Source organism: Natator depressus, chromosome 8 (assembly GCF_965152275.1).
Source record: "Natator depressus isolate rNatDep1 chromosome 8, rNatDep2.hap1, whole genome shotgun sequence".
NCBI lineage: Eukaryota > Metazoa > Chordata > Testudines > Cheloniidae > Natator > Natator depressus.
In genome coordinates this window covers 7,907,997-7,924,396 of record NC_134241.1, presented here as the reverse complement: position 1 = coordinate 7,924,396, position 16,400 = coordinate 7,907,997, and the positions used below count along the sequence as shown (strand labels likewise).

At 38.8% G+C, this 16,400-nt stretch overlaps 1 protein-coding gene across 5 annotated transcripts in view; it reads left to right on the top strand.

Annotated features, from left to right (window-relative positions):
* The window catches only part of RUFY1 (RUN and FYVE domain containing 1), a 31,844-nt gene that overhangs the window by 7,529 nt on the left and 7,915 nt on the right, over positions 1–16,400 (top strand). For 2 of the 5 annotated variants that reach the window (XM_074960339.1, XM_074960340.1), the window contains exons 2-11: positions 4,085–4,258; positions 4,643–4,760; positions 5,883–5,984; positions 7,182–7,305; positions 8,453–8,514; positions 9,998–10,063; positions 12,994–13,063; positions 14,230–14,331; positions 14,807–14,923; positions 15,691–15,858. In XM_074960339.1, the coding sequence (XP_074816440.1) occupies positions 4,085–4,258; positions 4,643–4,760; positions 5,883–5,984; positions 7,182–7,305; positions 8,453–8,514; positions 9,998–10,063; positions 12,994–13,063; positions 14,230–14,331; positions 14,807–14,923; positions 15,691–15,858 (1,103 nt within the window). Of the gene's footprint in view, positions 1–1,702; positions 1,960–2,634; positions 2,777–4,084; positions 4,259–4,642; positions 4,761–5,882; positions 5,985–7,181; positions 7,306–8,452; positions 8,515–9,997; positions 10,064–12,993; positions 13,064–14,229; positions 14,332–14,806; positions 14,924–15,690; positions 15,859–16,400 lie in introns of those variants that run through there. The other 3 variants (XM_074960342.1, XM_074960341.1, XM_074960343.1) reach the window with 3 other exon arrangements.

Genomic DNA, 16,400 nt, shown 5'->3' with positions numbered 1-16,400 from the left:
CTGTACAGTACACTCACCATGGCCAGGCTGGCAATGCTGTGGATCTACCAGACCATCTGCTTATCCTCCAGCTTCTTGGGGCACTGCTCACCATGACGGTGGAGCAGCCAGGCCCAATTTGAGTGAGTAGCATTGCAACCTGGGGAATAGGGTCCCAACACCACTCACTCAAATTTGGCCCAGCTGCCCCCTCCATCACGATGGAGAGGCAGCTGGGCCAAACCTGAGGCTGTCTACACTACCGCAGTAAGTCAACCTACGCTATGCAACTCCAGCTACGTGAATAACCTAGCTGGAGTCGACATACCTTAGGTCGAGTTATTGCAGGGGTTCGACGGGAGATTTTCTCCCATCAACTTACCTTACTCTTCTCGTCGGGGGGGGGGGGGTAGAGTACAGGGGTCGACTGTGGAGCGATCTGCAGTCAATTTGGCATGTCTTTACTAGACCCACTAAATCGACCGTCAGTGGATCGATCTCAGAGCGTGGATCCGTGCTGTAGTAAAGACCTGCCCTGAGTGGCACTTTGACCTTGTATGCAAGGTTGCAAATTTGACCCCATTTTGGGCTCCCCCATGAATCTGGGCCTAGTTTGCCTATGCATTAATTTGGCCCTGCCAATACTATACTGATGAGTATTATAGAATGCCTGTGAGAAAACGAATTCTGTATTCACAGCAGAGTTTGAATAGTGTGCAGTAAACAAGGCACAGGACCACACAATGAGGCTAAAACAAAATATTGAATAGCTGCTCATTCAGTGAGCACCATCTGTCCTGTGCACTGAATAAGGCAGGACTCCTATGGAAACAACAGGTGTGATCATGTAATATAACTGGACTGTATCACAATGCATATGCACAAGAGGGTCAACTTATGGTTGCACAGGCAACTGTATTTCTGGCATTTCCTAGCCCTTGAATGCTTGACTTTACAACCTTCATGTTCCTTTAAATATAATTTTTATCATGTGTATATACAGCCACACAAATATTAACTGGAGGCTTTTCTAAACACAGAAGCTGCACTGGCTTAACTTAAATAACGTTTAAAACAATTTAGTTAAATTGATGCAAAGCCCAACACAGACACTTTTATATCAGTTGAAAAGTGACTTATTTGTTTAACTTGCATTAAGTTACAGGTGCAACTTAGTCAATATGTCAGGTTTAAATCTATTTAAAAGTGCCTATGCACAAAGTTGCACCGCCTTACCTAAATCCATTTAAAATTACACTTTTAGCTAAACGAATGCAACTTTAGATGTAGACCAGGTCTTAAAGTTACAGTTGCAAAAGTATATTTCCTTTTAATAAAAACTCAGATCTAGGAAATCATTCCAACAACTTCAATATAAATACATTACTGCTGAAACATAACACCTAAACAAAGCCATTAATTCCTCAGCTCCACAGTCAACTTTTTTTTCACTTCTATTGTTCAGCCAGACACTATGTATGCATCCGATTCCTAAAAACCACACACAAGTTTACCTGCAATCTCAGCAAGATTAATCGTATATATCTGAAATCTGTTACCTAAAAATATCTGACATAAGAGTTTAGCATGTGCATTTGAGTGTGTGATTTTGAGGAATTTGATGCATGCATTGTGCTGCCTGTTGGGAAGGAGTGTTGTGATTCATCGGCATGTGCGTAGTATTATTTCAATGGTAATAAGAGCTGCTCCTGTGAGCTGAGGTGGATCTGGTTGTTGATGCCTTAAATGGATTTCCTATTTTTAGATTTGCTCTGAGCATTTTAGATGTGGCATAAACAATAATCCTCCTCACCACTGTGATGTCTGTTATCACGAAGTACCACATGTGAGGTTGTTTTGTCCACGCTGTCAAGAGCAAGGGTGTTGCAGGCTGGGGAATGAAGGAAGGAGACTGCGGCAGATAGGCAGCTGCACGCTCCTGGGAATGAGGTGTCACTGCTGGAAGTCGGGATGTGGCAGGTAGGTACCGCTCCCACATGAATCAGGTGTGGGAGGGGACTTAATGGGGGTGTAGGCAGCACCCCCATTGGGATCAGGAGGGGGACTATTAGGAGAGATAGGAGTAGGCAGCGCCCCCACTCACGCACTGGATAAGGAAGGGCTAGTACAGGGGTAGGCAGCATCCCACACACACATAAGAGAGGGAGCACTAATGGGAGAGATGGGGTAGGCAGCCCCCCCGACAGTGAGTCAAGGGCTAGTGGGGGTAGGCAGCGTCCTCCCACCCACCGACCGCATGAGGGGGAGTTAATGGAGGGATGCGGGTTTTTTAGCGTCCCCCCGCACTGGAACCGGGGAGCGCAGCGGGAGGTTTTGTCGCTCCAGGTCGAGCTGTGATACGGTCGTGTGACCTAGATTGACAGTGGCTTACTGGGATGGAGGGGAGGGGCAGGCCTCCTTCACACGTACCAGCAGCCCCGTCTAAGATGGCGGCTGTCTCCTCCCGCCTCTCTCGTTCTCTCTATGCTAACTCGCGAGAGTCCCCGGCACGAGCCCTCCTTTGGGCGGTTTCTTATATTCAGTCTCTCAGCTCCTTCGTTCCTCTCTTTTGAGCCAATGAGGATCGAGGTGGGCAGGTAGCGAAGGCTCTCGCACCCAATGGGAACGTGCGAGGGGTCTGTCTGAACGTGCAGCCAATTGGAAGCGGCGTTTGTGGCCCTTGCACCCTGATTGGCTTGGATGGGACGTTAATGATGGGCCTCCGTCGCCCAATCAGTGGCCTGTATTAGGAGCGGCGGGGGAGCTGGGTGCCTGGCAGCGCTGGAGAGGGTGAGAGGTCGGTGGGGATGGTCTGTGGGGTCTCGGCCTGGGGCCATTCCTGTGACCTCAGTCTGCTTAGGGGTTGTGGGGACAGGAGGCCACAGGGGTAGGCAAACAGGAGGTAATGGGAGAGCTCCCAAAGGGGGCAGAGTGCTGGGGAGCAGGAGATATGGGGGTCCCAGTTGGGGGAATAACGTTGGGGGCAGGGGACCATGGGGGCTCTATTGGGGGAGGATAGTGTTGGGGGCAGGGATGTAATGATGGTCCCTCCTGAGGGGAATAGTGCTAGGGGGCAGAAGGCCCTGGAGAGAATCCCCATTGGGAAGGACAAGAGGCAATTGGGTTGTGGAGCAGAGGGAACAGGAGGCTGTGGAGGGGACCCCTTCAAGTTAGGCAGAGTGCCAGTTATTTCACTTGGCTGTTTCTCTCCGAAGTTTGCAAGATGGGTATTAATTGTGGGAACCCAAGGAGCCGTACCACAGGGTTACCTAGGGCATGGGGTTTCTCTTCAGACCCACTGCAAGATCTTGTCATTAGACATTCAGGGCCACAAGTTGTTTGCTTGTGTTTACAGCCAGCTCTAACTACCCCTCTGATGGAGGAATGGGAATAGGATGAAGTTGCATCTGAAGAAGTGGGTTTTTTACCCACAAAAGCTTATGCCTAAATAAATCTGTTAGCCTTTAAGGTGCCACCGAACTCCTCATTGTTTTTGTGGATACAGACTAACAGGCTACCCCTCTGATATAGGATGAAGTTATTATGTAACAATGTTCCCCACTCTCTTAGTGAAGGAGTTAGGATGGAGTTTCAGCATGTGTGGCTTGTTGCAATAGCTTAGGGCCTTGGGAATCAAAGTACAGTCTAGTGTACCATGGAGTCAGCCTGAATCTAGACAGTGACGGAAGCACCCTTCAGTCTGGTTGTTACCCATATACCTCATAACTGTACCTCATTACAAAGTGTTTCTTGTTAGAGCTACTTCTCAGTCATTTCACAGTCAACATTTTTTATTGTAAATTTTATTGTAAATTTGAATCTGATATGTTGATTCTTGAATCTGAAATCACATAATACTCCACACATGGCACCTAAATTAACCTCTGGTCGGTCGGTCAGTCAGTATTCTTCCTATGAATAGATTTTCTTTCTGCTGTGCCTTATGTTTTATGTCTAACATATTTAAAAATACAGTGTTACACATTCAGGCCTTGGGAGGCTGAGAGTTGAAAACTATACCTGGGCACTATCTTTCTCAATGTTATCTTAAAGACAAACAAGCCTGTAGGCTTTAATTGGGTTTTTTTCTCCTAAAACTTTTTAGCTGTTAAATGCCACACAATGGAAGAGCGTTCAAACTTGATGAATATGATGAAGCTCAGTATCAAAGTCTTGATCCAATCAGCCCTGAGCCTGGGTAGGACTCTGGATTCTGACTTTCCTCCTTTGCAACAGTTCTTTGTGGTGATGGAACACTGTCTAAAGCATGGGCTAAAAGGTGAGCACCATAGTTCATTCTTAAACGAGTTTTGCTGAAATCATAGGAATGTTGAAAGGCAATAGAAATCCATTCAGATTTGCCTTAGTGTGGTTTGAGATAATATTACAATGTAAAATGTTAATATTTAAAAAAAAAATCTGTGGAGAAATATTGGGGTACAGCTAGGATCAACTACATTATCTGTTTAAATTCTTATATGCTCTCAATCGGGTCTCTGTCATCTCCTGACTGAGCAATGAACTTAGTGTACATACTGAGAGCCTGTAAGATGGAGTACATTTTAAGGGTCTCTTCTTTTTATACCATTTGTGATTGTGGAGTTGAAGGAGGACGTTTGTCATTTTCTTGCTTTTTAACACCACTGTATTTCTTCCCTTTTAGCCAAGAAGAGTTTTATTGGACAGAATAAGTCATTTTTTGGTCCTCTGGAGCTGGTGGAGAAACTTTGTCCAGAAGCATCAGATATAGCAACTAGTGTTAAAAATCTGCCAGAGTTGAAGTGAGTTGAAGACTGGGGTAATATAATAACTTATAGTCTCTTTCTCTCTCAGTTGAGGAGATCTCATTCTCTGAGCCAGAGGACATAGTGTATAAATGCAGCACAAAGCTCTACATGCCTTTCATTACATCCGTTTTCAACACTTCTGTATCCTCACCTCAACCTTCAAAAGAACCTGTCAGGCTAAAAAAGTATATTAAAAATTCCTTACCGGTGCAAAAATACATTTAAAAAGTCCTAACCTTTAAACTATTCAAAATGAGAGAATTTTTAAATCATTTTTAGTGTCATTTGTCTGCTTTCTGCTTTGTTTTTGGGTGATGTAAATAGACTAGGTTCACTTCCAAATTCTTGAGCACTAGCAGAATGCTGCAATGGTTACGTTACAAACGTTACAGAAGAATATTTGTATTTAAAAGATTTTTCATTGGAATTAATAATGATAGGAACTTTTCTTTTAGTCTAAGACAGTGTTTCCCAAACTTGGAACGCTGCTTGTTCAGGGAAAACCCCTGGCGGGCTGGGCCGGGCCGGTTTGTTTACCTGCCGCGTCCGCAGGTTCGGCTGATCGCGGCTCCCACTGGCTGTGGTTCGCCGCCGCGGGCCAATGGGGGCTGCGGGAAGCGATGCGAGCCGAGGGATGGGCTGACTGCTGCTTCCCGCAGCCCCCATTGGCCTGCGGCGGCAAACCACAGCCAGTGGGAGCCGCGATCAGCCGAACCTGCGGACGCGGCAGGTAAAGAAACCGGCCTGGCCTGGCCCAGCCCACCAGGGGCTTTCCGTGAACAAGCGGTGTCCCAAGTTTGGGAAACACTGGTCTAACACATAATAAAAACTTATGTTTGATTTGGGCCAAATTTGACCAAGTGCTTCCCATTCACTTAAATACGTGATTTGTTTAATAATTTCTCATAGATGTAAAAACACTTTTATTCTCACTTAATTTTCTTCATGGGTTTTTGCGCTCATTTTAATAAAATACTACCTCCAACTTGGTATCATCATTATTTTTAGGGAATGTGTATTTATTAATGTTGAATTACAGAAATACTTTAAAAATTGCTTTTAAAATCTTGATTTATTGTAATTTTGATAATGGTTTGCATCTGTATTGTATCCTAGGACAGCAGTAGGAAGAGGAAGAGCTTGGCTTTATCTTGCACTCATGCAAAAGAAACTGGCAGATTACTTGAAAGTACTATTGGACCACAAACCTTTATTAAGGTAACCATACACCCAATTTGTATTACTTTGATGATATACCATTTATATATAGAAAAGAGAAACATCTGTGCATGTTGGTTTTGAGATAAATATCCTTTGTTCCTTTCATTTTTAGGTTTCTCAGGAAGTAAAGACAATGGATGAGGTTATAGTTTAATTTTTGAAAGTGCTGGACAGCGTTCTCTGAATGTAAATGAGGAAAAATTGCATGTAGTTTATTAATCAATTGAGCATTCTTTTTCAACTTTGCTGGACCTATCAAGTTTGAATAACTAAATAAAATATGCATATAAATTCATGGAATGAATAAATTATGTGAGCCAGTGACTTGAAATAGCAGGGAAGGTTGCCATTCAAAACTTGGGGAGAATGTAAAACGGCTGATTATTTGTAAGAGGATGCCATTATAGTTCTTCAGAATCCTGTCTGATCTGACAGAGAACACACAGTTCTGTGGACTTTTTCTACTTTCTAAAGTAGTATGGAACCCGTACAATGAGCTTTGAGATCATACAATGTAGTTGTTGCTTTAAAACCTTGGAATACTATTGGAAATGTTTGTTGTTCAGCAAACCACGTATGACATACAACATCCCCTAATATGATTTAGTCTAAATTGATTAAATTAGTTACTTATTGCCAGTGCTCTTTTAATCTCCAAGTACTACTGAAACAATACATACAAAATCTTATTCTAAATACAATGGACAGTTGAGAGTTGGAGATGTTTATTTTGCATAATCTTTATCAAGGACAATCTTTCTTTAAACAGCGATTGTAATTTTCTGTTATCTTTGATTTAGATAAAGGCTTGGTACCTCTCGAGCCCTTGAATGCCATTCTGTGATTATGTTCATACAAAACCTTACATTGCTACAGATGCTAGTGGTTGTGAATCTAAATTTAAATTTAAAAAAAAAAAATCTAGCAACAATGGCAGTGAATTTCACAAGTTGACTGTATGCTTAGCAAACAAATATTTTCTGTTGGGGTTCTGCATTTGTTGCCTCTTGGTTTCGAAGTCTACTCTTGTTCTTGTATTACAGTATGTGATAAGGCGAGGATCCATATACATTCTACTCTTCATCTAGAGCTACCATACCACTTTATATAAATATTTTCGTTAAATGGAACTTCTGCTATTGCTGATGTTGAAATCATGATGTGTGAGAATTTCCTCTAAATTATTTTTTTTAGTGAATTTTATGAACCTGATGCATTGATGATGGAGGAGGAAGGAGCAGTGATTGTAGGTTTGCTGGTTGGACTGAATGTTCTTGATGCGAACCTTTGCTTGAAAGGAGAAGATTTGGATTCCCAGGTAAAAACTAGGCTTTAAAATAGAAAACTAACCTCAAAAGGCTCCGACTCAGCAAAGCACTTCAGCATGTGCTTAGGTCTCATTACACTTATTCACATATATAAGTACTGTGAATTGGGGCTGTAATTTACAAACATGGTTCGCTACGCGGTTAATGCTGTCTGAAGCATTATGTCACAAGCAGACATCTGAAGACTTTTTATGAGAAATGGAACACATTATTTAAATATATGCTTTTGTGAAAAGAAGTCTGGCATTTTTAATGACAGCACTGTACCTATTGTCCCTGTGTTGCCTTTAATAGAAGTTCCAGTAGTTTGATTTGTTTTATTTACAGCCAGCAAATGAATCCAATTTGATATTTAGTTTAAAAAAAAAAATTACTCTCAGGTTGAGTTCATGTCCTGCTTTCAGGCCAAAGGGAAGTTTGTTAAAGTTTAGTATGACCTTATGTAAATCCCAGCTGAATGCTAATTATAGTTGGGTTAGTGATGCTATAGTATAGGTTGGTGATGCAATAAAAATTAAAAACTCTGATAAAACTTCGTCTGACCAAGACCTGTATGGAATTATTACAGAGAAGTCAAGAATTAAGTTCATTGGAAATAAATTCTATTACAGAGTACAATATTGAAATTCGCAAAACACACAGCATACACTAGAAAACTTATCTCTGATTGAAGATGGTACCAAATGTATATTGGAAAATTATTTAAGTGCTAGTGCAGAATGGACAAACCTTTCTCAGCACAATTTCAGAAAGCGTGATTAAGACTTGCTGACTGCCATATATCAGTTTGTCATGCTTTCTGAATCACTACTGGAAACTGTTGCCCTGTCTATACAACACTTAAATACTTTTTCAGTACCTATTCAAGGGAATCATTACTGAAAATAATTGTCAGCAATATTCAATTTCCTAGTGTAGACAAGGATAGATTAATTATATCCAATGGATTTTGTTCAGTTTTCATTTTTATCTTTTTTTTAAATAAAAAGGCAAACTTCTTTTGCTTCAGGGGATAGAATTGTATTTCTAAACTTAAACGTTAAATGGGTAAAAAGTAAATAAAACTTAGATAATGGTAGCAACTACTGCTTGAAAGACTAACTTGCATTGTTACAATGCGTAACTTGTTTTCATCAGGTTGGAGTGATTGATTTTTCCTTATACCTTAAGGATATACAGAACAGTGATGATAGCAAACAGTAAGTTCATCATCATACGATCTTAATTACTCTTTTTATAGAAAACTCAGAATATTAAACTGTCAAATGTTGTACTCCCTTGGAGACATCTCTAACTGGATCAGAGTTCATGTCCTGAGCTTGGGCCCTCATGGTCCCTTAAGCAAGCATGATCTGAGTTTGCAGGGGTTCAGTGCATTAAATTCCTTTAAAAGGGAACATCAGATTGCGTCGGTGACTCTTTTCACAGGGTGGATACATAGTGTGTGGTTTCCACTGGTGTGGGTGGGTGGGTGAAGTGGGTATAAAGGAAGCTGTCTACTACTTTGTTATAGTGTTACTGTAGCCATGTTGGTTCCAGGTTATGAAAGAGACAAGGTTGGAGAGAGAATACATTTTATTGGACCAACTTTTTTTGGTGAAGAAGACAAGCTTTCGAGCTCCACAGACCTCAAGAAGAATTCTGTGGAGCTTTAAAGCTTGTTGGTCCAATAAAAGATACTTCTTTCTGAACATTTCTACCACTTAATTCATGGTAAAGCAGCACCATAATTATTGTAATTAAAATAGTGTTGGAAAAAATATCTGTCTACGTTTGTAGGTTGTTTACTTTGCCTTGTATTGTCATTTTCCCCTGCTCTGCATGGGTCTTTTTAAACAGGCGAACAGAGGAGACACATTTACAAAGAGAAAAAGGTCAATGTAAAACCATAAAAATGGTCTAGGTGGACTCGGAGTAGGTGCTGCGTCCGTAGCCACTTTATTGAAACTGGCTAGATTTTAAGTTGACAGTGTCATTTAACAGCTGCTCTGACTTTGCATCTTTAGAATGAGTGCTTCATTTGTTTTCCCTTTTGCCCCTTAGACATATCAAATGCAGTTGGCTGCTATGCCCAAAATATTATCTATTTTTTTACTTCCCTTAATATTTCCTAAGATTAAATTGAAGTTTGCCTCCTTGTCCCTTACAGTTTAAATTAGAACAGCATCATCTATTACACACTTAGATACCCTACCCGTTTGTTTACTTTTCTGACTTTACTCCAGTATGTCAGGTTAACTGAAATCTCTCATTGTCACAGGGGACCCTTTTAGCATCAGCATCTCTAAGTTTGCCCTGTAGAGCATCCTCACTTGATCTGTATATGTGTTTGGTAACTAACTCCTATCCTTTTTTAAAGTTTCTGGTGGCATTCTATTCTTTCCATGTCCTTGTGCGGGTTTTATTCTTTTTTTATTTCCCCTCTTCCTTCATCCTTGCTCATGTTTTTTTGCTTATAGTGCTGCTACTTTGCCTCTTCAAACTTCTGTCTTTCATAAGGAGTATGACATTGTTTATCTTAAGTGCATTGACAAAGTAATTTTAAAGTCTGGTACGTAGGTAGTCAACTTGACACTTCTCTTATTCAACAATGTGGGATGGGCATGGTGATCCCATGTCTAGTACAGATTAACACTTCAAAATGAATACACCCTTTTAAATTTCTTAATGTTTAAAAATTAGAGATGCTGGGATCACTGCTGTGCTTGACCAGAAGCATTATGTGGAAGAACTTAACCGTCATCTAAGGTAAGATTTGTCTGTTTGAATGCGCAAACATTCATCCTGATTTTATTTTTCCACTGACTTTTCTCTGTGCCCTGCCTGTAACTTTGTGTACAATTTGCTCACAAATTCATACACTAAATGATGATTCTTTTCACAATATGTGGATTTCCAAAGGAAACTAATTTTTATCAGTTGCATAATCTTTTTTTTTTTTTTTCCTTCTTCTGCTTTGGATATTTAAACATCAGAGCAAGTCTCTTTCAGCTTTGTAGTTAACACTCCCTAGTCTCAAAATAAAAGCAATATAAATTGGCCTAGGAGGCTTGAGAGAATATTTCCTGGGAAAATAATTGTGTAGTATAAGTTGAAGTCTGTTTGTTAAACAAAATATTTTGCCTGTGAGGAGGTGGTACTATTGGCTTATAAAAGCAGTGAACATAGTTCACAACTCCGTGTGGTGAGTTTACGACCTTTAATCTTTTCCTTCCTCTGTGTAAGAAAATCAAAATTATCTTACAGTTGATAGAATTTCCTGCAAATAGTAGTAATGTTTTAATAAAAATCAGAATTTTTTTGCAGAATGCCTTTGCCTTTAGCTTCCAATTTTGAGATTATGGTATGTTTTAGATCATATCTTACCTTTTCATCCTTCTTAGAGGAAGAGTTAACATTCAAAATATGAATGCACACTTAGTTCAGAAATATAGTCCTCTTTGATTTTAGGAAGTTTTCAAGTTACTGGTGTGTAATTTTAAGAAAAGGAACCTTGTTCAGTTTGATCACTTGTACAAAAAAAAACTAAGTATTGCCTAAAATTTTGTGTCCAGAAAATATAACTACTGTAAAAGTGTGGATTCAAAATTATTTATCATGTTCTATTTCTAAATATATCATAGCACTCATTATAATCTTAGCACTGATTTTAAATTAAAATGCATAAGGAAGCATCCAAGACTGGATTTGTGTAACAAATGTAATTTTGGTGGAAAGTCCTAGAGAAGTACTAATCATTATGCTGTCAAGACTCCTCCTAAAATTAAACTTCATTTTGCATCCAGTGTGAGAGTTCTTGGATGACTGTATGTGTTTTTAAAACATTAACTAGAAAAAAGAGGTTGGTGTACTTATTTTTTTTTTGCCTTTTTTCAAGCATATTTGCTTACCCTGTTAAAAATCTATAATCTGCAATTTGTTTAATGTTTACATATGTATGTTTTTATTTATAATTTTATTAGAATGTTTAATACATTTTTCCCCTTATTTTAACCTTGACTAAACACTAAAGGAATCTTTCAATAGTTTGTTTTGTAACTGTGCCTCTTGCTTCAAATGTTTGTTTTGGTTTTTTTAGCATGACTAGCTTACACTTGTTTAAACAAAACTTAAATTCTTGTCTGATCCAACCACACCGACATCAGTACTTAGTCTTCATAAACAACACAGGACGTGGATTAAACAACTTCAGTGACTAAGCAAAATAAGCATTGATGTCAATCATTCCTAAAATGGAATTAATCTAAATAATGTTTCAGATTATATTCAAGTCTCTTAGCCAGTATGTTGACTCTTTCCTGAAAGACTTGCATAAACAGACCACACCAAACTTAAAGATCTTAGCCCAATCTAAAAGGGCAACTGACTTTCTTTTGCGAAAGGAATCTAATAATATTGTTAGAAATAAATTGTACGATAAATGAGAGTGCTTGTAGGAATGTGAACTATCCTCCATGGCTAGGCTGGAGAGGAAATCCAGTCATTTCTCTGCATTTTAGCTATGGCACTTTGCAGCTCTTCAGAATCAGCTGAGAAGTATTAAACTTTTCTGACTAAACCAAGGATTACAAACTAACCTTGGGATTCTATCAGCAGTTGAACTCTGATAAATAGTTGTTATCAGAGACTTAGTTTCAGGCAGGGCAATAGTCCTTGATCCAGGAAGTCTATGGGAGAAAACTGAATGGTACTACTCATGCTTTTAAAGCTAGTCTGCTTTTGAGTGCTTTGCTGGATCGGCTCCACAGAGGATAGCCCTAAATTCTTTTTCTGGGTACATAACCTCTTCCACTGGGGTGATGAACATCACTGGGTCCCACTGGAGATCTCCAACAGAAGTAAAAGTTAATTTATTTGTTTTCTGTTGCAATTTGAAGTAATCCCTCTTTAGATAATGAGATTACCCTTATATCAATATTGGTCTAGTCAGAGTGTACTCTTTCCGCTTGGTATTCCATTATCTACTGATTACTATGGATACATTTGTGACTGTAGTCACAGTTACTAAGTTGCATAGTACTAGTTTTATTTAGCTCTTTAATGGTGTTGATCTTGTATTACCAGATAATTTGGATTTTGCCATAATATTGTATGTGGTGCCATTTGTATAGGCTCTGAACTAGAAAAGTACCAAAGCAAATAAAACAATGTACTAATGTAAGGCATAAGAGGTCTTAAATATTTAAAATAGCAGAAAGGGCACTCTTTGACTTGGAAAATAACTTAGGTTTTGTGGGGCTTTTATGATTCTTTACAAACTCAGACCCAAATCCTGGGCCATGTTCTGGCACCTTTTCACAGCTCTAGATACATAAAGGAGCTGGAACTGAGGTAGATCTGCAGCAGAGCATTCAAGGCCACCATAACTCAGAGCACACAGCTCAGAAGGGGGCCTCAGAAATGAAGACAGTATGCTAATTGTAGGAGACTATTGATTTTTCCAAATGTGTGTCTTTGCAAGTAAGTAAAGATGATACATTTTCTGTTTTCCCTCCCCCACACCCTGTAAAAGAAGTAGTTGGCTCACCTAGGGGATGTATACCAGCTCAAAATTTTGCCTTTCCACCTTCTAGTTGCTGTTTATAGGAGACTGTTACAAAAATATAACTGTGAGGATTAATAAAAGCTGAACATGTCATTCTTTTTATCTAAAACCAAATGTGAATCTTTTGCCACAGTTGCACAGTTGGTGATCTCCAGAGCAAGATAGATTGTTTAGAAAAGACCAATTCAAAACTCCAGGAAGAGGTTTGTGGCTAATTTTACCTTTTTAAAATACAAATGTGTTATACAGTCAACTGAGGAAGTTTAATTAATTGTTACATCCCTAAAAAGGAAAGGGGAGTTTTGTTGTTTGTTTCAGTTGGGCCAGGATTTCACCCCAAATCTGGAGTGAGTTTCATGCTTGTGAAATGTGGGAACTAATAGGACTGGCTTGAGTCAGAACACTCTCAAAGCTTTCCCACATACAATACAATGGTGATAAATATGGTATAAAGACCTAGAAGGTTTTGGTTGTTAGAGGTGATGTTGGCAGAAGACTCCTTGTTATACCAGTGATTTCAAGATGTCTGCAGACTTATTTGTCTGATCAAGTCTTTTTATAAAAAGTGGTTTTTTTTCTAAACAAAACAAATCCAAACTTGCCCAATAATGAGGAGGCATTAAATACCTCATCCCACTTTCTCCTTAAAATGTTTGCCTCCTTAATTATGTCAGCAGGATGTACATCTATCCCCAGCATGTGCTTTCATTTCCCATTTAAAAGAGAGAAGAAAGACTAAAGCAAAAAATGAAAGTGAATAGGAAGAAAGTTGTAAGGAGGAGTCACATTTCAGCTTCCAAGCAAAAAAAAAAATTTGCAAATAAGAATAGGATGCCCATCCTACTACAGTACTCCACCTATACAGATCATTTAAAATAATCTGCGACTGTGATTTCACACTTCTCACAGCATTCTGCAAAGTCCAGCCTCTACCCCTGCTGGAGATGTCCCTTCTTGACACCACAGTCATCCACTCAAAGCATGTTGGGTCTAACCTTCAGTGTGCCTTTATATTTCATTTCTGAGCATCCTAAAGACAATTATATTGACAAAACGCCTAATAGTCCCAACCTTGTACATCCCAAAGCTATCTATGATAAAACAATGCAGCTCATCTATGATCTATGCCAGAATTCAAACTGGTGTTTCAAGGTGAGAGGCAAATGTGTAACTCTCCACATTAAATAGCCCTGTAATCAATATTTTAAAGATTAGCAGTGACTAGTATTTTTTACTTAGCTGTATTATGAAACATACCGTACTAAGATTTATTTCTAACAATATTCTGAATGGTATGTTTAAATCTCATTCAGGTGCTGCACACTTGTCTGTGTTTAATCATGATAGTCTTACTTTTTTCTTTAACCAGCTTGCAGCAGCAACGGATCGGATTGGTTCACTTCAGGAAGAACAGCAACAGTTAAAACATCAAAATGAATTAATTCGTGAGCGGAGTGAAAAGAGTGTAGAGGTTAGACATCCAGTTCAAGAATATGGGAAATAGGCTGTCCTCTGAACAATTAGCTTCAGTATTATAAAACAATTTTTAATTTGAATGCTAACCATGTTTGTATGCAACTTATTGGTATTGAACATGTTCCTTCTGTTTAAAATTTGTTTCTCATATAATACACATTTAAAAAAAATAAAATTTAGTACCATAGTGTACAATATAATGAAACCATGTCTGTTCAGATGTAGGCTGCAAATGTTTTTTAAAAATGGGGTGAAGTATCTTCAAAAGCACTGGACATTTAAAAACCTCAGTACTAATATTTATTTTTGAGAATTTATTTTCATATTGACCATCTGATTAGAGGTAAGATCAATTGTGTGCAATCACAGGAAATTATTTTATATTACAATAATATTGCTATTTATTCTTATGTCCCATAACCAAATTGCAAGCAAACTTCAAAAACAACTTTTCCTAATGTTTCATGTAGGTAACAATACAGGATACAAAAATAGAACTGGATACCTATAAACAGTCACGCCAAGGTCTGGATGAAATGTACAGTGATGTCTGGAAGCAGTTGAAAGAGGAAAAAAAAATTAGGATGGTGAGGATACCACATGGCGGAGGGTGAAATGAAAGATTTATGGTTTTTCGTCTTTGTTAGTGCTGTAACATTATAAGCATGTAATACAGAAAATGCTGTAGATTGCTTGAATCCAGGCTCCTTGCTCCACAGTGGATTTTCAAGCATCTTTCTCAGAATAGCTCAAACAGATGGACACCAACAGTCCATAAAGAAAACAAAACACAGAGCTCATGGAAAGTTAAGAATGAAGTCCTCCTCTCATTTGCTAGACTATTACAATGAATACTATATTTTTAATGTTTTTTAAAATTATCAATGCAAAAAAGCAACTGTCTTTTTTTTCTTTGTGGTCATGCATTGTTGTGACTTATAGCAGTCACCTCTCAGGTGGAGCATTTTCTCAGCAGTTATGGTCTGGCTGGATTAAGAGCCCTTTGCTTCATTTCAGACTTTCAGCTCCTGTAGCCAGTCCCTACCTGGAAAGAAATACCCAGAATGGAGAAGGCTGACTTAAACATTCAGTTCTACTGTCTAGAGCAGGACTGCAAATAAAATAAAGTAGCAGAATGCTGAGAATATACTGTGTGCTGCTTTCCTTCTTACCATTCTTACTAACTTACTCATATTGTGTTATTTGGGCTGTTTGTCTCATTACATATAAAATAACTCAACGTTATTCCTTGGACATAATACACAGACAAGTTTTATGTAGGTTTAGCACATTAGAAATTTCTTACACGTGATTCATGCCCTATATAGCAATAATTAGGAAATCTCCTTCTAAGGAATTAGAGAAAGAGTTGGAGCTGCAGATTGGAATGAAAACAGAAATGGAAATTGCCATGAAACTACTGGAAAAAGATACTCATGAAAAACAAGACACTTTGGTTGCTCTTCGCCAACAGTTGGAAGAAGTTAAAGCTATTAATTTGCAGATGTTTCACAAATCCCAGGTAAATATATCAAATTTGTAGATGGAGAGAACTAAAAATATTGTCTTGCTGTTTGGTAATCCATACACGTGTTCCTTGTTGCAAGTATACAATTATCTTTGATGCAGACTCTGTTATGTATGTTGTATCAGTATGTGCTGGATAGCTTTACTAGTCAATAATCCTCTGAGAAGTCCTTCCGTAACACCTATCTTTAACCTTCCTTCCATAGCTTTCTCTTACCAGATGTCATGTGTCTTTATTGTAGGTTGTGTAGACTTTTGTTGTAAATTATTATATAAATTCCCTTTTGGAATACCATTTGGTACCCTGAAGAGAAGGCACTAAAAAAATCAGTCAGTTTCTTGTTATACAGGGGGAGAATAGGGTCCCAGGAGTCTTGCCTATTGGTCCTCTGTTCAAGCCACTAGACTACGTAAGTTCAGTTCCTTGGAGCAGATCGGGCCATAAGATCAAACTGGGAGTTACTTGCATTCTGCAGCGTGGAAAAATAGAATCCCCTAGGTTGTGTTCCTACTCTCTCACTGACTTCCTATGTGACA